This window comes from Chelonia mydas, chromosome 2 (genome assembly GCF_015237465.2).
Source record: "Chelonia mydas isolate rCheMyd1 chromosome 2, rCheMyd1.pri.v2, whole genome shotgun sequence".
Classification (NCBI taxonomy): domain Eukaryota; kingdom Metazoa; phylum Chordata; order Testudines; family Cheloniidae; genus Chelonia; species Chelonia mydas.
The window spans coordinates 87,093,027-87,116,877 of record NC_057850.1 but is presented as its reverse complement, the minus strand read 5'-3'; the positions used below and the strand labels follow the sequence as shown (position 1 = coordinate 87,116,877).

Genomic DNA, 23,851 nt, shown 5'->3' with positions numbered 1-23,851 from the left:
ACAGCTGACATGTGGAGATTATTTGCTATCTTTTTGATCTGCTTGCTTAGAAAATGGAGGTTCTATTTTTTAATATCCAGGAAAGGCAGGGGTCAATTACAAAAGATTATATGCCAACTGCCATCGATACTCCATTATTTCTACTTGTGGGAATTGATTGAATTCTTGAAAAGAGTGTTTTGTGTTTCTGTTCATGGATTCTGCTTGTTGGTCTTGGTTGTCTATATGGGGTTTTAGCCTGGCTGCAGATGATCTTTTCTGTGAAATAATAGGATAATATCTCACAGTGAGAGGTGGTATATTCTGGAGTAAATCAGATGCAGTCTGGATTTATGAAGCAATTTAGACTCCTAGAAAGTGCAACAGGGGGACTTTGCTACTTACTAAAGCAGTACACTCCATCGGTCAGAAGGCTGTTGGATGAGTATAAAAGGAAACTGATAAGCCCAGAGGGCTCCAATATAAATACAAAAGAAGGTATGTTATATTATACTTTTACTACAACACTCAGAATATTTTTAGTTTGCTTACTGTATCTGGCTATCCAACATGTGAAAAATGATCACTAACAGTTTACTGCTAACTTTAAGCTTAAATTATTTATCACTAACTATAACAAACAAGGCAGTATGGTAAGCTGTACAGCAAACTAGGTACACCTATTTGGCATGGAAACACAGATCTACTGTATCAACTCGAATCAGTGAGTCTCAAAACAAAAAAAGACACTGTCACATTTTTAATAGTTTATTAACACTTTATGCTTTGTAATATCCTTAAAACCTTTATAAGAAGTTTTGCTTACTGATGTTATCCTTTCCCATTTGGCAAAGGCCTTTTGCCCCCTGAGAGACGCTAACAGAGCTCAAGCTAATGTTTTGTTGGTTTATTTCCTGTATGCACATCTGCTTCAATCATAGCAGGAACATGCAAGGCTCTGACGGACAGTGCTTGTCCACTACTTTTAGAGAAGCAGTAGGAATGCACAAAAAGATTGCACATTGGTGCAAATTGCAGAGTATTTTTTAAAATGTGCTCGATAAAGTGGGAGGCTAATTTACTAGCGTAATTCTGAAGTAGCTTAAATTTGGGATCTAAATTACTACAGAAATGCATTAAAAGACAATGAAATATTTTCTATTTAGCTGAATTTCTTAAGTGTTATACATTTTTTAAAGTGCTATATCCATAAAAAATTTAACATACTGTACTACGTATTTGGGATCAAGAGGTTTTTGTTAACATCTTGCCCGAGTGGGCAAGCAAAAATGCAATCTGTGTTCTCTATTAAACAAAAAAAGAAGTTGGGAAAATTGTACATTTAACTTCATACATGACTTTATGGCCTTTATCATTTAACCGTACTCTATTAGCAGTGGGGATTATATTTCCCCATGCTGACATACACAAGTAAGCAGGCACACAAAGTAAGAAGTTCTAACCATTTCAGGAACAGACAAACAATTTAATCCATATTACATAATTCACTGAATACAGTTGATCTCATCCAAAGTCACTCCTGAGAGCAAAATAGTTTTAGCATTACATTTTATATACAGCTATGAAGGATTACTGGAAACCAAAAAAGAGTCTCCTTATATCAGGAGCACCTCATGTTACGTATATTGTTACGATGCCTGTTTGCACTTTTAGTCTGCACATATTACTTCAACCATCACAATTTCCACCTGCTTTGTATTTTAAAAAATTCATATTAATTGGCTGATTTTATAATCATTTTTATCTCAATATAGGTGCCCTTTTCCATTCTAAAGTACTGACGCCAGACATCCAACATAAATGGGCTGCACTGAGAAATGACTCTCTCTGCTCTGTAGCCCTGAAAATGCTGGCCATTATTACAAATCTTTGCATACACTCGTTTATGACTGCTTTGTCCGAAGCAAACTACATCCTGCACACTATACCTTTTTGGTTACTTTACATGTTATCAGCTTTCCTTTAAGGAACAGGCTTATACAGTCGGATGTATCACCATTTCGACAGAGCATAAGTTGGAGAATTGTATTGGTTTCTGAACCAATGGAATCAAAATAATCAAGACTTTAGAATATTTTTCCAGTCATTAAGGTGAGAGGAGACTTGAATGCAGATACTGGAACATACAAATGGAAACATCTGTACTTGCATGCTTTTAAGTGAAAAGATAAGCACTATTTGTATTTTCTTTGTTGTCTTTCTTGTACATATGCAAGATGTTTTTTATAAAAGTTTACCACAGATAGCAATGACAGAACATGATGTAATTATATTTTTCATTAAAAAAGCACTAGAAATCAAAGGCAACCAAGATAATGAATGTTTCCCTAGAACATTTTTCTCAGCTACACAATGTGTGTATACACCAAGGTCTAACACACTTAGCTGCACCACATCAAGTCAAGCTGTCCAAGTACATACACAATTTTTCTTACAGGAGTATATCCCTTCCAGAATTTGTCAGTTTACAAGTAATTCCCTGTGTTGGATTATGCTTAGTCAGAAGTATGGATATATTTTTTTCCAATACTACCACCTACTTGGTTTTATGACCTGTATATCAGAAATGAGGCAAGACATAAGATTAAGTGCAGGGAAGCATTTCAGACCCAAAAAATGCATTCTCTAAAACTTAGATATACATGGTTAACAACAGGCAGATTTACCAAGAGTAGCATGAAAGTTTTTGTTGTTTGTTTTTCTGGGAAGTTAAATAATTGAGGCTTGCTCACAAATCAACTCCTCTGCATCATGGAAATTCATTAGGGGCATTTGAATAGAAAAAAATTTATTTAAGAAAATCAGTTAAAATGGAGTTACAAAGAGAACTGATAGATTAGTAAACTTGAATGATGTACCCTTTATGAAACCAAAGGAGAATCAGCCCCTGGAAGACACTCAGCAAACCCAAAGATGCAACAGAAGGTTGACTGTTATACACCCACACAATCCAAGTATAAATATTTAAATACCAGATACTGGAAACATTTGTCTCCCAATATTTATACCTGCTGGATACCCACATTATCTCCATGTCTCAAAATAAGTTAGATAATTATCTTTTCTATAGCTGAAAGCAGCCAAAAAACCATTCAGAACTTCATAAATAGAATGGGAACCCTTAATGTTTTTTTCGAGCTTCAAATACAACAGTCTTAGCCAAAGATTGAAAGTAAATTGAAAAATATCCATTTGTTACAAGTAGCAAATTACCATGAACAATGAATTTGTTAGGAATCCCTCTAAAAGTATGACACACAAACAGGCTACCCAGCAGAAAATCTGTTAATTTTATTTCTGTTTTAATGTTAAATATCATGGGACAGGATTGTAAGGATGAAAAACTGCCAATAACTGCCTCACAAGGGATAAGAAAGAAATTCTGCCATGATATTAGCAAAGTAAGGTAAAGGAGAAAATTTACACAGTAAGAGGCACCATTTCCCCCCAGAAAACCTCTTGTCATATTCCTGAACAAGTGGGATTAGCAATCTAATAAATCATTTTTCCAAGAGGTAACAGCAACAGATAAAATTTTAAAGGATTATTAAAATAACATTTACAAGACTCTGAACAATTTTTAAACTCTTATTAAAACCACAGAAAGAAAGAACAATTCTTTATTTATGAATTTTCATAAAGGACTGAATGTGCAACTGACACCTGCTATTGATGATTTAATGTACAATTTTGTCCAGTAGCCGAACAGTTTGTCTTTTTTTTAAATTGTGTTTTCTAACCGTGCGAGATCATTAAAGGCAAAGCCTGTATGACGCTGTACACAAAAATGGTCACTTGGGCCATACTACCAATGAAGTGGTAGGTAAACAAATCTTTTTCTGGCCAAGGAAAAAAAAAGGAAGCCGCACTCTGCATGCTTCTCTCTCTCTCTCTCCCCCTCTACAAGATGAATTTCCCTAGAAAGAATCCAATGAAAATGGCTGCAATTACAACAAGAAGTGAAGGAAGAGGATTGGAGCCATTCTCTCTGAGGGCCAAGGCTGTGGGTGATCCAGATTTATCGGAGTGTGTTACCTTTCTGAGCCTCAAGCCTTCCTCCTGAAAAGGACACATGGAAGAAATTCATGAATATGCAATCATAGTAGTCTTAATGGTGAAAATTTAACCAGGAGACTGAATCTCTTTGGTAAGTATTTAAACAAGGTCATACAAAATTATTTTAGAAGATGAGCTGTACTATTACTTTTTAAATTGAAAAGAACCAAGATACTGCAAGATTCCAAATAAGTGTACATTTATCAAGTTACAAATTCTCTTTTCCAATACCTAATCCACATGTATTCCACCCTGTTTTTGTGTATAACTATTAGTAAAAGTAATAGAACTCTTACCTTGCACACTGAAAAATCCATCTTTAATTTATACAAAAATTTTTAGTAAAGGAAACACCCCAATAGCTAATATTTATATTTTGTGGTTTCCCTGTGTGCTTGGATATCACAACTACTGTTTAGGAGTTAGCTTTATTTCAGATTTCTTTATATATTAAAATATTATTGACAATATAGGAACTGTCATATACCCAACAGCTACAATGACAACATATAATTGTGTACTGATAAGTTATAATTATGGAAGTAATACGACTACACAAAGCCAGCAGAAAGCAACACCACATTGAACACAACTAGTAAGTGAACAATCAAGTGATTCTGTAAGCTAAAATTCTGTGATCTGCAATGCTGTTGCACTGGTTCTCAGCTATATGCGCTTGAGTATCTAATGAATAGACCCAAAATATTGTGAACACAGAAAATAGTGAGTTTTTATGAAAAGCTGTAATGCAGTAGAAACTATAGAGACACTCAGGATGTTTGAGTGCCACCTCAGAAAATGGTACTTCTTATTCCACTACATCTTAATATATATATATATATAAAAATAAATAACTGCCATAGTTTCAAATTCTCATCAGTGGAAAGAAAAAGATACTGACCATAAACAACTGATGAGCATTTACATTTAACATTAACTTGTGCTGCACACATTCTTGCATCATGGAATAATAATTCCTAGATAATTTATAAACAGGTTTAAAAGTAAGCTCAGTTACTTCTGAAATTGACACAGAAGTGGAGTTTTTAGATGAGGAGAGAAGTGATAGGTTAGCTAACAGTGCTACTGAAGAAATAGCTATGTGTGATCAATCCCTATTTCTTAGGAGAACAAGAAAATTATATAGCAGATGATCCTTGTTAGGCAGATAATTGTACCTACCTTCCAGAACAGACTTTGTTCATTCTAAGTAGTATTCCCCAAAGTATTTCCCCTTTTTAAGTTTTATGCAGATAAAACTTCAAAAGTTAAGTTTTATCTGTATACATCTATACAAATCTATGTCTTTTAATCACCTGTTTAAGAGAAACTAATTTTAATATGAAACTCATTAGAACAGAACTTACTCTCAGGTGCCGATTTTCATCTGACAGTTTCATCACATCAGCCTGAAGTCTTTTGCACTCTTCCACTAGTTTCCTTGTTTCAGTATCATTAAGAGAGACACTATGTGGTTTTGGCATTGGTCCATCCTGTTTAGATGTATTCAGGACTGGGGCAGATTTGCTTGCTTCTACATCATTCTGCAAATATTAAGAAAAACCTGAGAATTTTAATTTTCTAGATCCAAAGAAATATTTACAGCTTAATATAAAAATTGAAAAAATTAAATTACTGCTACAACGTATTTCAAATGAAGTTCATATCTGAGGTCATCCAAAACACAGCAAGGCTTGTGCTTTCAAGTTTTCAATTCTCATTAGTAAGAACATTAAAAGGCACAAGAACATAGCATTGTTTGCATTTAGCGCTAGTGCCACTGAGAAAAAAGCCAATCCTTATACTTCTTGAGTTAACACTGTCCCAACAGGCATCAAAACAACAACATAAGATGTGAACTTCCATTTTTATATCAAAGGAAAAGAAAAAAAATTAAGTAATAGGAAACAATAAAAAAAAAGTCTAAAATTAGAAAGATGAAATTCAGGACACAGAAGTTCGGTTAAAGACTGAGGTATGATAAAGAAATAAAAATATTTTGCACTTTGAGTGCTTCTCATGCAAGAAGCTCAAAGCACTTTACAAATATTGATTAAATCTCACAGCATCTCTGAGAGGAAGGATTCCCCTCATTTTGAATACGGTTGAAGAGAAGCGAAGAGGTTAAGTGATTGCCCAAGGTCACACAACAAGACTGTGACAAAGCTGGAAACAGAATCCAGGAGTCTAGATTCCCACATCCCTGCTCTAGACATTAAACAATCTCCAGTGGACATTAAAAATCCTAATCCATACAGTGGTGACCTGGATTAACTATACAGTTAAATGTAAACACCACTGGAGATAATAGTAATTAATATCATAGTAAATTATGTTAACACTACTGTATTTTTTCCTGATTAACTATGCAGTTACTTTTACTTAAGTCACCACTCTATATTGCACCTCTTCAAATAGCAAGTAAGCAGTCTGAAAGTTAAATACCAAATCAAAGATTATAAATAACTATTTAAACTTAATATGGCAATTATGTAAAAACAGAAGATATCTTGATTTCAATATGCAGAAAAAACAAAGTTCTTTATAATTAACTGAACTTCATTAGTAACAACTCAAACTGCTACTAGTTATCTCATTACACCTGCTTACATTTTACAATATATTCTACTGTATGGTTATAAAGAGCCTAAGGGCCAAATCCTGCTGTCTTCCATAGGTTGTATCCATTGGATTCAACAGAATTACTTGTGTGAGGAGAGCATGATATGGCACTTAGTGTGTTTTAAAGTAATTCTAGTTAGCTCGCAAACCAGCAATAAACAAACTCCACTAGAACCCTATAGCTTTTAGCTCCTTGGAACAAACCTGCTTCTTCTGCTGTCTGACCTCACTGACTGATTCCTTCATGTCAATCTTCTGACTATAACTGATAGGTGTCTGAAGAAAGTTGCTGCTCACTGGAGTGAAATACTTGTATCTTGGTGTAGGTAAATCCTGAGGTGGCAGGTGAGCCATACCCTCAGCACTCGGCAGATTTCTCATTGCAAGATTTAAGGGAGTGACTAAACCAACGGCTAAAGGATTAGGTTCTGCAACCCCACGCTGCTACTCAGAAAAACATAAACATTATGTACAAGCAGTAATATAAAGGTACCAAGTTACAGAAAGTACAAAAAGTTTGCTCCTGCTGTTAGTTTTATACAATTAATTGCAACTTTAATTTGTGCGTATCCATTATAATACAGACTTTAATTATATGACCACATACTATTTTTTCCAATGAACTTTTGCCTCCCTCCGTGGACAAGATGCATGGCTCTTAGGGCTCTGAAGTGAATGAGGCTGTTGTCTGCAAAACCCCTGCCTAGGCTTATGAATGCAGAGACAGTTCCCAAATCAGATTTGACAATTCACAGGCCTGGGAGTTCTACTCTTCAAAGTCCTTCTCCCTTGTAATTTCTGAGGAACTGACACCAAATTAATGTTATTTTGAATGTCCGATAGCGCAAACAGGACAGGGCCTCTTCAATTTAAAGAGCTTGAAATGACCATGTGCCACACAATTTGAGTGGATTTTGGTACAGACGGGTAAAAGGTTGCATTTCTCTAACCTGTAGTTCCCTTCCTTACCACTAACCTGAAAGATGGGCACAGGGCCCAAGAGTATCTATACTAAGCCCAAGCACAGCACCTTCTTTTTGAGGAAAACTGAATTCAAAATTACAGGTCTGAAATGACTGATTAAAGTTAATTTTTAAATGTACATCAATACTTTCATTAATATTCCAATATTAAAATTAAGTTTTAGTGTATGAAAAAAGTCTTACACATAATACTGAAAAGTCTCATTTGTTTTATCCAATCTGTTGAAACAGCCAAGAATGTTAAAGCATCAAAATCAGGGCTGAAAATTAATGCAATGTTTATCTATTAATATTCTGAAAACTCACAAGTTCTAAATGTTGTACCATCTGTAAGGGTCACACCACAATTTGTATTAATTGTATCCACAGAATGTTATTCCACCGAGGCAAAGGCTTATTTAGCACAGCTCACCAACTGTACACCAGTATGTTCACTTAATATGGTATAACAATTTCCATTCAGGTTTGCAGTGGTGTTGTTGTAGCCATGTTGGTCCCAGGAATATTGGACACACAAGGTAGGTGTTCTTTTATTGGACCAGCTTCTGCTAGTGAAATACAAGCTTTTGAGCTACACCGACCTCTACTTCAGGTCAAACTCAGTTTGTCCAACAGAAGATATTACCTCACCCACCTTGTCTCTCTAATTGTATACTAAGTCATTCAGTTCATCACCAGAATGGTAAAGTTAATTAAAGTAAAAGGGGAATATGTGGGAATACGAAATAAATGCTATAGGATAAAAGAGGGACACTTGTCAAATAAATATTAAATTTCCATTCCTTCCCCTATTTCCAGGTCTATTCAAGTTAGATGACAAATACACTCCTGCATTAGACAACATAGCCTGTATTATACGGAGGTGTAAAAATACAAGGAACCACAATGGAGAATAGTATGGGGGTAAGCTCAACTGCTTTTAAAAAATATGGCTCCAATATTGCAGAGCTAACCATTTATCTCAAGAGCATGTTCAGATTTTGTAAAACCATATCACATAGTGAAAGACTGCAAAAAGCCAGCTAGCAATGTGTTTAGGGGTTAAAACACTATTTTTTTAAAATTAAAGTTACCTGTTTGCTAATTTTCTTACTTTTGGTATCTGGGACATTCAGCACAATGTTTATTTACATAGCATCTATAAAAACACTCAGATCCAAGATAAACTGAAATTGCTGCAAGAACTTAAAAGGCTAATATAACGTCACTTAGTTTCTGACTTACCAGTTTATCATTTTCGTTGGGCATTTCAAACACACATCTCAATTTGGAGTCCATTAGGTCATCCGGTTTTGCCTCTTTCCACTAAAATGACAATTTTTAAGGTTATTTAATGTACAAGGTTCATGCACACCAAATGCAAGTATTTCTTAAGTGATTTGCTTTTATACCTTCTCAATACTCAAGTTGAATATTACCTTTATTTCAGCTACAATTTTCAGATTCTAGCTTTTAAACAATTCTCACCATTATTCTACAAATTATAATGAATAATGGAAGATAGAGATGTGCAAAAACTAAGGTCTAGAAATAAAGATGAAAAACAGAATGCAACATTATGAAATAACTTGATTTTAAAAGCAAAGAACTAAAAGATGTTTTGCTAAAATACAGAAAAAGTCTGTACTGTATTTTATAATGGCAGTATTATCTCATTAACAAGACTCTATATTTTCAAGAACACCTTTCAGAGTAATTTTATTACTACAGGAGGTCAGACTAGATGGTCACAGTGGTCCCTTCTGGTCTTGGAATCTATGAATAAATTAGTTCTCCTTACCCTAACTTTCTGAACTAATTACCATTTTGCAGCTTTTAATACATTACTGTTTGGGCCTATAGAAATATTTCATAGCAGCTGATAAACATTTTTAATTTTAGTACACTGTCAAATATACCCAACTATAAGAAAGGCTGGAATATCCCCTACTTCCAGATAACTGACATTTAAAATACTGCCACCTAAAATATGTCTTAGACTTACTGAGTTCCAGATGTCAGCTGCAATTCTTGAAAGCATCCATAACTATTCCCAACCCTCTCCTGCTGCCAAAAACCCTTTTTATGGCTAAGTAAGTCTTTAAAGTTTAAAAAACACTCAAGACTTCCTCCTAAGAACTGTAAACAAAGATGGCCCCCTACAAGCTTTAAGATTCAGAACATCTTCAAAAATTGTACATGTCCACTAGGGGGCAGAGCTTAGTCAAATCACTCCCAAAGAGATATAAGTGTTACTATGACACACTAATGAACACAAAGAGGTATTACATACTGACTTACCTGTTAAATAGAATATAAAGAACATTTATAAAGGCATCTCAGGACACTAATAATATTAAGCACTACTCAGCACTGATCTATATTCATATCAGATGTCTGTTAACAGTGTCTGTCTATAACAATGTCTGTTAACCGTTTAAATTTTATATAAATCAGTTGAGGAAAATTGTAGTATGTAAGATAATTTTTTTTGATGTCCACTTTAAATAAACAGTGTGTCTTTCATAGGCCATTTGATTTTTTGAAACAGATTTAATATTTCAAAGTTATTATAATTTGCTTGGTATAAACTCCTGCCCAGACAGAAAACCGGTTCAGACAACAACCTAGCTTTCTGGTGGCTACTTCATGTCCCTCCACCTTGAAACACTTTTAAAATTACTCACCTGTAATTGTACTACAAAGATATACACCTCAACAAATAACTGCCCTTGGGTCTCCTGCTGCTGTGTATGGACACAGAGCAATTCCCTGTGATCAATTTTTGAGCTGCTGGTTCCAGCATGGGCGTATCTTGCGCCACTTTGCGGCGAATAATGGCCCAATACTCCAAGTCAATTCCCTCTGAATTGGAGATCAAATTATTCCCAAGGGAACAATATTCAAAACAGTAAAATATTAACCAGTTACAAATTACTCAATTCTGTTGAAATGAAATTGGTTGAAGAATCTGTTGAGGTGTTCATCTTCAAAAAATAGCCATTACAGATAACTATGCTCAAGGGATGCCTAAAGAAAAAATGAAGACAACATACAATTTTTAATAATCAAAGTGAACACTTTGAAAATGGTAATTTAATGGTGATGTGGATAAGAGAGGTACTCTTTAAAATACATATATATTTTTAAAAACTGTGCAAGTTTTAATCAATTTGTCAAAAAAAAGCTAAAGGGAAGACAAACAGGTATCTTGAAAAGCTCCTAAAGGGTGACAGAGTTCTGTAACATTAAATGTCTGTAAAACTCCATGCACCCCTAGGCTACTCCAAATACTGACTTCTGCTAGAGTCCAAACTGAGCAATAGTACTTGGTATGTGCATGTAATTAATTCCATGGAGGTGGAAACAGATCTGAGGTTTGTGATTTGCCTTGCACTAAGAGGGCTTCTGAAATGTTCTTAAGAGATGAAAGCATTACAGATAAACAGAATCAGTTTGAATAAGCCATATTCCATAAAATCCCTTCCCCCTCTTTTTTTCCCAGAGGCATTTAAACTTGGCTGTACAGCATTTTACAACCAAAGTGATTAATTTTCTGCAGCTTTAGAGCAGAGGGATATTGAGAGTTACTATATTTTCAAGGGTGATAATTTAAAATAATGTTTCTGAAGTGGATTTTTATATCCTTCCTGGATAATGCCAATAATCCATGCAACCAGGATCCAACAGAGCATGGTGTTGGGACAAAAAACAGGTAGGAAGCTCCACTGAGGCAGATTCTGGCTAAACTCTCCAGAAGCTTTAACAAAATCTGGTGGATTATGACTACTTCTGATGAAAAGAGGCCATACTGAACTCTTCAGTTTCTGATGAAAAGGAGATACAGTACAAGCCTGCTGAGCCCTAGTGAATTTAGTTTTTTGTAAAACCTGGTTTCTGGCCTTTGCCCTTTTCTGTACTCTGAGTTACCCAGATGATCATCTTGGAGTGCACCAGGGCTGACCAAGGAAGTTCTTGGAACCAGCACCAGTGGCAAGAGCCTCAGACTCATCCTCTGAATCTGAAGGCACATGGTTACCAGATCGCTGGGGCTTGGGGACTCTCTCTGTCTCCTGAAGGAGACATTGAGGCCTTGAGGTTAGAAGAGCCTTCAGAATTAACAGTAATGGAACAAATATCTCCAGAAATATGGACCATCCACCACTTCCTGGATCTGTCATGGTGGCTTTTCTTCCTAGAAGACAGTGCCTGGAGTCATGTAAGGGCACTGCTTTCCAGAAAATACCTGTACTTCAAAGACTAAAGGGTACATATCCCACCAATCATATATGTCAGCTCAACCTCAGGTATGTGTTTAGTTCTCCAAGAATGGAAAGCGAGTTTGTAGTCTGTACATATTTTTGCCTTCAGAGTCTTCCTATAGAAGAAGGCTTTATCTTCTCCACTAGACTATTTTGATTCCCATTAGACTGTCCCAGCTGAACTTCTTTTACATCCAGTAATGCCATTCTCATGTCAGAACTTGCCACCTCACACTTTCTTTGAAGTCCTTTACACTAACCCTGTTTACTGTCTGTTAACTGACTGCAAGGATCAGTAGGCCCATGCTGTAATACCCAAAACTAATTCATCTGCATGTCATTCACATTCAATTTGCCTGCTATTCACCAAGCCCCCATAAATAACTTTCAAACAAAACTCATTAAGCAAGTAACAAGCACTAATGACATGATTATGCATTTGTGATTCAAAACCTTGGATCATTTATTCACAGTAGTCAGAGAGTTCTTCAGAACATGTCTGAGTTTTGTTCCGGAGTAAGAATTACTTATATTTGAACATAACATGTTTATCTATTACAGCAGAAACTGAATTTTAAGCAGGCAGCATATTCATGATAATATGTTTACTTACCACTGCCTCCATATCTGAAGTACTTGGTGGTGCAAAGATTGTCTGTACCATAAACTTGTGTTTACTTTTCTCATTTGGGTCATAGTCAAAAGGCTGTAACATTACTGTACAAAAAAGAAATATAAGATTATTCATGGTTCTTCAACTGATTAATATGCTTGCACTAAATGATTTTAGCTTTAATTCAGTTCTCACTTGACTGGCCATTAACAAAGCCACAACGCAAATGAAGTGTTGGAAGTGGGGTGGGGAGGAATACACTGTAGCAACAGCTGTCAACTGGAAACAAGTCTTACAACTATATAAATCCTAGAATTTACAACACTTAAAGCCCATATTTATCATAAACTGTTTTGATCCAACACTAAAAACAGGCAGAATATTTTTTAATTTCTACCAGTACCAGAAAATATTTAAGATAAAGAACAAAAAAGTTTAATTTCCTTCAATCCATTTTTAATTCCTCTACAATACAAACTAAACTAAGGGATCATAATTTGCTGTCTGTATAGTCAGAAACACATATTGTGATTTAAGTGAATGTAAAGACAACAGACCCCAAATATACATGATGGTAGTTACAATCAGTATCTATTCCAAAGAGTTTTCTGAAGATGGGTGCTAGCTGGGCCAGCTTGCCTCTTCCTCTCTGGAGAGAACAGTACAATGGCAGACAAATAGGTACTGGCCCATTCTCCTTTGATGCTGGTTACCCGTAAGTTCAACCACATTCCATACCTAGAATCAAAATGCTGATTTAAAAATATATTATGTAAAAAGAGGATCCACACTATGCAGACACTCTCTGGCATTGGCTATGTCACCAATGTCTTGTAAGTGGGGGTAACTTTTTAAAATAGAAATCTTCGGCTCACAAAGTCTGAATGACTGTTTCCCACCTTCCTATCACCCAAAAAATGGCGATGACATTTCTTGTTTCTACATAAAGAAATATAAAGTTTTCACCACCCTGTTTTTCTATGGATGACTGAGAACCTAATAGGATTAGAATAATGATAAGCGACTGAAATTAGAGCAACCAAGAAGTAAAGAAATTTTTGTTCAGACAGTTTAAAATATTTGGGGTTTTTTTAATCCTATTTAAATAAAACTTTCTGACAGAGCTGGTGCAAGGCTCTCTTTCAAGCTTTAAACACATTTGGCAACATGGTGTGAGATCTGTCTTTTAATATAGCCAAATCCTAGACAATACATCTAGGGACAAAGAACACAAGCCATACTTACAGAATAGGGAACTAGATTCTGGAAAGCAGCAACTCTGTAAAGGACTTGTGGGTTATTGTATATAACCAACTGTACACAACCATCCAGTGTGATTCTGTGGCAAAGAGGGCTATTAAAATACCTGACTGTATTAACTGGGGGAATCAAGCAGGAGTAAAGCGTGATATTACCTCTGTGTTTGGCATTTGGTGAAACAACTGCTGGAATACTATGTCCAGTACTGGTGTTTACACTTCAAAAAGGATGTTGAAAAATTGGAGAGGTTCAGAGGAGAATTAGAAGGATGATTTGTGCCTGGAAAAGACACCTTACTATGAGATTCTAAAGGAGCTCAACCTAATTTACTAAAGAAAAGGTCAAGTGGAATCTTGATGGCAAATCTATAAACTGACTGCCCAAGGAAAAGATATCTGATACTAGAGGACAACGGCATAATGAGATAAAATGGCTGAAAGGTGAAGTTAGCACAGTTCTGCTGGAAATAAGACAAGTTCTCCATTACTCTTAGCGGATACGTCTAAACTGCAAAACCACAGCAGTGAGTTTCAGAGCCTGAGTCAACTGACTTGGGTTCACGCTATGGAACTAAAAATAGCAGGGTAGATGTTCCCACTCAGGCTGGAACTATTTTTAGTCCTGTAGTATGACCCCAGTCAATTGACCCAGGCTCTCAGACTCCTGACCTGGGTCTTGGGTTTTTGTCTTTTTTTGGGCAGAGTAGATGTACCTAGGGAGTCTTTTACTCAAGGTGTGTCTCAGTGAAATGCTCTAGCTCAACCATAAATTGTTGGTCTAGACACAGGAATCACTGAAGAAACTCTATGGGCTGTGAGCTACCACTTGCATAACAGCAGCCCAACTTCTTCTCTTCAAGGACAACTGTTAAGAAGAAAATTTGTATTTGACTATAAATTAAAAATTTGCTCCATGAACTGTACTCGGCAACTTTTAAACAGCACTGTTTGAATCAGCCTCCCCATTCTCCTTCAGCCACTTCTCAAGCAGCACCAACATAATTAGCAACGTGAATCACAGTGCTTTGAGCATCTGCTCCCCACATCCCTGTTGCTGTTTCTCAGAAGCTCCGCCACTGGCTCCTGCCACACCACAAGGAGGAAGAAAAATAGCTGCTCTAGTTGTTCCATTGGCAGCTTCCCTGCTACACTGTGGACAGGGCCAGCCCACAACATTTTGGCACCGGAGGCGGGGAGCTCAAATGACGCCCCCATGCCCCCTCGCTTGGGCCAAAACTTTGGAAGGTCTCAATTCTGCCTTCCTTCCTTTTCTATTCCTCTCATGGTACTGCTCTGCTACCTACCCCAGTAAAGGAGAACTAACAACTTAAAATGCCTTGTTCAAAAATTTTAAGTAACACTTAACTTTCAAATGCCTGAACAGCAAATGTAACTTTTCTTCTCTGCATAGTAAACACTAGCATTTTTATCTGTTGGAATAATCGAAGTGGTGCTTTCCATGCCTTCTTGGTTGCAAAGATTTGAACTGCTTCCTGCTGAAGGCCCACAGTCTGGGCCAGCTCATGCTCTATAAGATAGTGTCATTGTGGAGCATAGATGTGTTTTTATTAACTTCTTCAGGTATAGTGAGGCGTTTTGGAATATCATACAACATCCCAAATATACTCCTGTGTTCCTTGAGCTGCATGAAACGTTCTTCAACTGACTGTATTGCACAATCTAGCACCTGGTTAAAGAATTCAACTTTGAATTGTTGTTTGGGGTCTCTTATGGGATTATCCCGTGCCTCGTAATCAAAAGGTCTTCTTCTTCGGTGACTCTTGTATTCTTGAATGGGTGGGAAAATAGCTTCAGCGTGAAGTTCCTCTGCCAACTTCTGTGCACTCTTCAGAACGTTTTGAAATCCCTGATCTGACCGGTAAGACTGTAGGTATGACTTTGCTTTGTCCAGTTGTTCCATTGCTCCAGATATTTCAAGGTCAACACCTTGGAGTTTCTTGCTTACAATATTTATTTCAAACAGTATATCATGCCACAACACTAAGCCACACAGAAATTTGAAGTTATGTATGTTTCTGGTGATTCCATTTCCCTCTGCCACTGTTCTCCCACGAACAGTTCCTGTCATAGCATTACCCTCCATAATGGCAACTATGGCATCATCTATCTTCCCAATCTGGTGTTTGATAGGCTTTATCGCCTCCACTCGACTTTCCCATCGTTGGGCACCCAGTGGTTTCAGTGTCAGAGAGGATGTTCCCAGATGTTGCTTCAAAATTTGCCATTGATGAGTTAACACAGAGAAAAATACATAGATGCTTTGAATTACATTAAAAAATTCAGCAGCCTCACTAGAAGCTGATGCTGCATCACTGACCACCAAGTTCAATGAATGAGAACTGCATGGGACAAAAAAAGCTTGAGGGTTTAACTCTCGGATCCGTGTCTGCACTCCTCTGTTCTTTCCTCTCATGTTGGCACCATTATCGTGGCCCTGACCCTTTTAGGTCAGCTATCGCAATTCCCGTATCTTCCAGCTTTTTAAGAAGCACATTAGTCATACCAGCTGCTGCAGTATCATCAGAGTCAATAATTCTAGAAAATGCTCTCTGACAGTTGCTACTGCAGGGACATTTTCACTAGATTCTGTTGTTGTAACAAAAGGCACCATTAAAGTCATTTGCTCCGTATGGCTGATGTCAGGTGTGCAGTAAGAACAGAGTAACATCTTGCTGACTTCAGATCTGCCACAATCTTCTGTTTGACTTTTGTTGCCAGTAACTGTATGATCTCATTTGGAATTGTTTTTCCAAGGTAGGGGTGTGTGTACATTTCTTGGGTGGTGACTCTTCTTAGATGCTCCTGGAGTACAGCATCAAACTCAGCCATCAGCTCCACAATTTTAAGGAAGTTTCCATTGTTTGGCACATACAGCTGATCTGAACTGCCACGCAGTGCTAGGTTTTGGATAGCAAGCATTCTCACCATGGCAATGAGCCTTTTCAGAATATTTTGCCAGTAAAGAGACTCTGATGCAATCTTCTCTTGATGCTGATCATCTATGGTGGCCTTTAACCTTAGTCTCATCTCAAGCTCTTTCCACCTATGGAATGCTCTCTGGTGATTTGCTGCCTTCTCATGGCATGCCAGATTTCTAGCCAGATTTTTCCAGTCCTTTGTTCCTGTAGAACCCAATGTGGCTGGAACATTAGACTGGAACAGTATGTAACAAAAACAGTATGCAGCATTCTGGCTTTTTGAGTAATAAGCCATGGCCTCTCCACTGTATCACCATAGGGGATTTCACACCAGTAATGTGTTGGATGGAAACTTCTATTTTCATTGTCTTTGGGGAACGTGAAGTTTTTCACTTGCTGTGGCCCATGCAGTACAAGGAAGTCCCTCAGGCTACTGCTCAAGTGGGTCCACAGTCCTGGATCACCTAGACTTACCTCGGCAGCAGCTGTTTCTTGCCCCTCCACCACACTCTTCTCTGATCTACGCTTTTCTTCAGGAATGTGCGTGGTTACATCCATTTGAGATGGAGATATGGATGCTGCAGTAGCTGCCAGGTCACCTGCACTCTGACTAACTGGAAGATCAGGCATCTCCTCACCACTCACATCCTCACTGGGGCTGGAAGGCTCACCGTGAACATTTGTTTCTAGGTATCTTAGGAGAGCTCCTTCCTGCTTAGATAGAAAAGTTTCCTTTGCTTTCTTTCTTTTTCTGACTGCTGCCCCAGAGGGGCGTTTTCTTCTTTCACTCATGACTGCTATTCTGTGCCAGCTATAGTGGCTCTCAACACTCAGCTGAAGGGGACAAATAAGCAGGCTGGTAGCAGGGCCTGAGTGAGGGAAGATATCAGCGTCTTAAGGGACTAACTGGCTCCTACTACTTCAGCTGACTGCCTGTTCTCCTCAGGTGGGTTCAGGGAAGCAGCAGGAAACAGGAAGCTCCCTGAGAAGCTCGTGTTAATCAGTCCAGGCTCCTGGGGGTGCCAGAGAGGTACATAAGAGGCTCCTCCTCCTCTCTCTCCCTGCAGCTTTCTGTTATTCCCTCTCACCTTTTCTCCTGCCTGCCTGTTATGGCTCTTGTGCCCTCCTTCCTCCTGCACAGCACTCCACCATCTCTGTGCATCTAGAGCAGAGAGAATACATATACACCAGCAGCAGACAATTTTCTACACTCTGGGTCCTAGTGGCACCCCTCCCCCCCCCCCCCCCCCAGTCTGGCACTGAGGCAGTTGCCTCAGTTTGCCTCATGGTAAGGCCAGCCCAGATTCTGGAAGCCCCAAGGAGAGCAAGACCGGAGCCTGAATGGCTCTGCCCAAGCCTAGAACACTACCTAGCAAGGGATTACTTCCCTACCCCTTCCAAATAACCAAGCAGTCTAGGAGAGGGGGAAAAGAATGATAAGCTGGACCCATATGGTGGATCCATGGAAGTGGTCAGGAGCCAACCTGGCTCTTCCTCCCTTCCCTCATGGGAGATGAGGAAGTTCCTTCCCCATGCAGTCCCTCCCACAGGGCAGTGGGATGAGCTACCAGAGCCATTTGCTCACTCGTGGGAGAGTCCATCCCTTTCCCCAGATCCTGGAGAGGCAGCCTGCTCCCAGTATTCTCAGTACAGTGTGCTGCTACTATGGTGGTAACATGGACCCAGTCTTAGATTAAAATACACATGTCCAGTTATTTTGGGAGGCTGCCAAAATTTTGCTGACAACACAAGTAGCAGAAAGGCAATGGTAATTTTTCGAACAAGAAAAAAAAACAACTGTCCAAGCCAAACCAAACAAATTTTCATGGGAGAAAGAAAAGGCACTGTCTGGCCCCAGGGCTCTCCCTCTACTGAATTTCAAAGGCCTGCTGAAAACTATGGACATGTCATACCTTGTTTGAAAAGATTAAGAACCTTTTATAAATGGAAAGCATTAGGCTACCTAAATAACCTGGAAAAGATAGTTATTGCACAGTGGATTTGTGATACTGTGACTGAGCTAATTATATGTTCCACTTAATCATTTTAAATATGGAATGTACTATATGATCCAATCAACTAAGTTTTCATCTAATTTTTAAAGCGCCATTAACTATATCAGATATCAAATACAGCGTAATTACTTCACAGCCATAAAGTGATGTCCCACTACAAGCTGAGGGCGCATAACAAACAAAAATATGCCTCTCTTGGGCAAGGGCATCATTAATTTTTCTCTGACCCTTTCCACCTTCCCCTCTTGCTTCCGTACACTCATCTTGAACCACATTTTTTTTTCCCCATGGTCACACCCACCTATATAGAAAGAGTCATTTGAATGTGTTAACTTGTCCAAAATAAGTCAGAAACACAGTACTGTATATACTCGATCATAAGCTGGTTCGTTTAGAAGCCGACCCCCTCAAGATGAATAAGTAAAAATAGCAAATGTTTATGACCCATTCATAGGCCAACCCTATAATTCAGGGGTTGGCAAACTTTGGCTCCCAGCCCATCAGGATAAGCTGCTGGCGGGCCAAGACCATTTGTTTACCTCAAGCGTCCACAGGCACGGAGGTAAACCTAAGTAAACAAAATGTCCCAGCCCTCCAGCGGCTTACCCTGACAGGCCAGGACAACAACTGGTGGGGAAATTTTTGGGGCGGGGGGGAAAGCTAGGGTTCAGGGGAGTAACCCCTGTGATCACCCCCCATACGACCCCATTCCTAATCTGGGACCTCCCCACATGACTCCTCCACGTGTGACCCCTCCCCACCCCACACCTAGCCCAGGACTCCCACACCCTCCCCATCCCATCCCTTCCCTCCTTAGCTGGGGAGGGCCAGAGGAGGATGTTTCTGGCCCAGCCGGAGATGCTCTGGCAGGCCAGGTGGCGCGGTCGCAGACTGCCAGCCCTGGAGCTGCAGCTGCTTCAGAGGCTGGGTAGAGAGCAGCGTGGCCAGAAGAGGAGAGACTCTGGCCCCACCTCTTCCCTTCTGGCTCTGCTGCCTCTCCTTGCCCCCTCTGTGTGTGTGGGGGGGGGGGGGGAAGGGGGCTGTGTCCCACCTCTCCCCCTCTCTATACCCATTCATAAGCCAACCCCCTTCTCTGATGCTTCCCTTTTTTACTAAAAAAATTCAGCTTATGAATAAGAATGAGTATTTACAGTAGTTTGTAACAGACAGCTAAATATTTCAGTATCCAGGATTTTCATTTTCATATATTAACTTCTGGTATACGAGTTATTGTGGTGGCACCTGCAAGCTTAACGATACTGAAGAGACTGTACTAACAATTCATTATCAACAACCCTTCAAAAAAAATCATCGTTAATGATGTTATGCAATAGTTTCTGTAAGGGATAGGTGGCAAAGTGTTTCATGTAGTATCTTGGAACAAGAGAATCAGAACTATAAAGCTGCACAACAAACTTCTTTTTACCTGAAACAGTTACAGATGATCCTGGGTCAATAATTCCACTGTTTGGCCGCACACAGTATCGACGAGGTGCTGTGGTCTTCACTTTGAAACATACTTTTCTATCTGATGGGTTTCGTAGCTTAAGATTTGTAGTGACTACATCTGTAAAGGGACCTGTTTTTTTAAAAAAAAAAAAAAAAAAAAAAAGTATGTTTTTAAGAAAAACACTTGCTTATGCAGTCCTGAATACTCTTAAATATAATTTCTGATAGCAAAAACTATCTCCTGAGAACATTAACAATTACAAAGCATGCAACAAGGTACATACTCTTTTTGTTATGACCCCACATGTACTCTGTTACATGAAGACAATATATACACCTACATATACACCTATACACACACACACACACACACTCGCCAGTGCACATCTCTGTAGTAGAAACTAGTCATAGTTTGTATTCAAATTATTTAAAAATAGTACAGCTAATACAGAAAAGAAAACATTTTCAGCAAACTTACTATTTTCCCACAATTTCCTTGAAATACCATACGATAGTCAAAAGTGTTAAAGTAACTATGGCAGTATTTTTCCTTAGGAACAGAAGCAATGTGTATTTACGTTTAAGAAACCTCTCTATAGCTTTGTTATACTTGAGTAGTAAAATGTTTAAGTCATAATAGGTAAAATTCTGTGATACTGTGATGCATTAAATTGCTCGCTGGTTGACAGTCGATAGAGTTGCCAAGGACAAAATGGGCAGAGACACTAATCCTTTAACTCTCAAGTGGTCTTTCCAGATGCAGGCAGAAAAAAAAACTGGCAGAGAAGATAGAAATGTTTAAATTGCTGTTGCCCACACTGTACCTATCATGTGGACAAGAGAATTCAATTTCCATGCTTATCCACAGCTCTAGATTAACACTATGTTCGCCAAAAAAAAATAACCCCTACAGTTCTAGATGAGGGAAGTGACTAGACTAGGTGGCCAAGCAAAGAGGTAGTTTCAGCGTTAGCAATATAAGCTCCTTCTCTTCAAGCAAAGACCATCCTCAGATGGCACCTAGTAGTAATGGCATGAAGAGAAGAGAGGAGAGGAAGCTGTAATGTTCCAAGCACAAGTGAGGTTAACTGGCCCCAAGCTGTGGGAAAGCAAAATAGCAAAAGCACTGAATGGGAGGATGCCTGCTTATAGTTTTATTGAAAAGGTTTAACGTATATGAAATTTGCTCTTAACCGAATTTCACATGCAGAGTTTTTAGCTATCAGAACTACTCTGGGGCTCTTTAATGGTATTTTAAAAATCCTACTGCAATTTGTTGTGAAAATGCTGAAATTAAAGCAACTTCCATTTTAGTTTTTGTAACTGACCATAGTTAAAACAAATGGCCACACACAAAAAGAACAACATTTTTATTACATAAGACAAAAAGTAAAAGGCTATAACCCCTCAAATTTCAGGATATAACCCAGCCCTGAGATCAGGGACGAAACTTTCCCCAATGGGTAGGTTATTCTGTAACAGGAATCTCCCAGCACCTCTAGATGAAGCAACTGGTATTAGCCATGACTGGACAGGATACTGGGCTAGATGGCCCACTAAACTATCAGTATGGCACTTCCTTCATTGCTATGATCCTGTGAACCCTCAATCTGAATCCTTGGTTCAGAGGGAATAATCAGCACCTCCCTACTCAGGAGTGACTGGAGAGGAGTTGATAACTGGCTGAAGACAAGGGTCAGGAGAGGGAGGAATGGATAGAGGTTTCCAATTCAACCATGTCTACATTTCATCTTATTGGATGCGGAGCTTGCAAAGCCAATTTGCACCAGCCTCATCAGCGAAGTGCAGAACCCTCAGGCCACCACCAAACTGGTAAGACGGCAGTCAGTCATGTGAGACATTCTTTGTCTTTGTCCACAGCTGCACCTGGGATCCTCCTGCTGGCCAGCCCCAAGCATGAAGGCTGGCGGCACATTGTCCCTGGCTCGTTCAAAATTGATTCAGAAGGGCCCATGAGTAGCTTGGCAAACCAAAGCCAGGTAAACATGTGGTCGGGTCAGTTATATGAGACTGGTTTTTGTCATCAGCTGAAGATCATTCTTCATATCACATTGACACCACAGAGAAATCTGGGCAGGGCAAGTGGGCCCACAACAGGTGCATCGATGATGACAAGTGCACTCTTGGGTGGTTAAAGAGGTCTGCGTATAGTGGTAGGACCAGGACTGCCCTGATCTTCCCATTCTGGCTGTAGCATACTTATCACAGGTGTGCGGAGAAGTTTTGGTCAGACTTAGTTCTAAATATCTACACTAGAAAAGGTATACTGATACAGTTATAAGAGCATATCATCCTAGCACAGATGCAGGTTATAGCAGAAACAGGGTGAATAAAAATTGATGATTTTTTTAAAAATATAAAATATTTAGTTTTAAAAAAAAAATGTAAAGTTTATTTTTTAAAAATAGACCCACTTAAAAATAAATTTGAAATTGACAAGCTACATAAGTCCTAAAATTATAATCTATTTAAATCATTTAAAATTAATTACAAACTTTACTGTTAAGCAATAAATGTTTCCTGCCAAGTTTTAAAGCAAATCAAACCACTGAACTGGTGGAAGCCATTTACTAAGTAACTGGAATCAAAGTTTGCTGAAGTCCTAAACCGGTTTTTGACACCAGTAGCCTCTTCTGCAGGGTCAAAGAGAGTATTTTCTTCATTTCAATTTATTCAACTTGTTCAGTTTAATCATCAGTTCATTCAAAGTTAAGAAACCAACTGGGAGTTGAAAAAGCAGGAAAGTTTGTTTTTCTCTTCCAGCGTGAAGACTAGTAAAAACTAGATGTGAGAATGTGAGATCTTCTAGTTCTAAAACCTTGCAAGACACTATGACCAGAAACAATCAGTTCAATTCACTAACTATAGATAATACATCCTTTGTTTAATAAGCCAATATTAAATGCAAAACATTTTGATAACTTTTTTTCTTGTGTATCCAGCACTTTTAAAGTCGTTTTATTTAATAAAAAATTGTGAATTTTAATTGAATTTCCATCCAGAGTTTGACACAAAACAAGTAAAAAATTAATCTAATAAATACGAAATGCATCATTCACCATTTTCTAAACATAATAAAAAAGTAAAAGTTAAGAATCTGAATGAATATAAGTTGTTATATTCTGATGAAGTAAATGTGCATACAGTGTATCATCCTGACTAGCAAAAAGGAGCACCAAATTTAGTGTAAAGGCTATATTTAGTTTCAAATCAATACGTTCTAATGGTTACCAACTAATGAGAATCAATCTTTCTTTAGGAAAATAATAAAAATTACAAATGCAAAACACGATTAAAATTGATTATTTAAATCAATGTTTCCTGCTAGGTGATTAAAACCACTTTGATTCAAGTCAAGCCAACCTGCAAACAAAAAAGCGCTTATCCTGGTTTGGCGCGTAAAATAAGCTACATAGGCATAAAGAACATTTGCCAGCACAAACTGCAGCTACACTAGGGGTTTTGTCAGTGTTGAAATAACACCCCACAAAAAAATGTACACCCCTAAACCATAAAACTACATCAGCAAAAGTTTCTAGTGAAGACCTGGTTCCACTCTATTCTGGTGAAAAGAGGAACAGGACAGGAGGAAAATCTTTTTGGCAGCAAAAGTCTGCAGAACCATTAAAATTGATCTCTCCTAGGGTGACCAA

The 23,851-nt window shown here is 38.3% G+C and overlaps 1 protein-coding gene across 2 annotated transcripts in view; it reads right to left on the bottom strand.

Annotated features, from left to right (window-relative positions):
* Positions 1-731: 731 nt before the first annotated feature.
* The window catches only part of VAPA (VAMP associated protein A), a 42,429-nt gene continuing 19,309 nt past the window's right edge, over positions 732-23,851 (bottom strand). Inside the window, exons 2-7 of one of the 2 annotated variants that reach the window (XM_043539886.1) lie at positions 20,155-20,307; positions 12,516-12,619; positions 8,886-8,966; positions 6,883-7,122; positions 5,424-5,600; positions 732-4,059 (exon numbers count right to left, since the gene is read on the bottom strand). In XM_043539886.1, coding sequence (XP_043395821.1) covers positions 3,901-4,059; positions 5,424-5,600; positions 6,883-7,122; positions 8,886-8,966; positions 12,516-12,619; positions 20,155-20,307 — 914 coding nt within the window. In that variant the 3' untranslated portion in view covers positions 732-3,900. The remainder of the gene's footprint in view (positions 4,060-5,423; positions 5,601-6,882; positions 7,123-8,885; positions 8,967-12,515; positions 12,620-20,154; positions 20,308-23,851) is intronic. The other variant, XM_037892873.2, reaches the window with a different exon arrangement.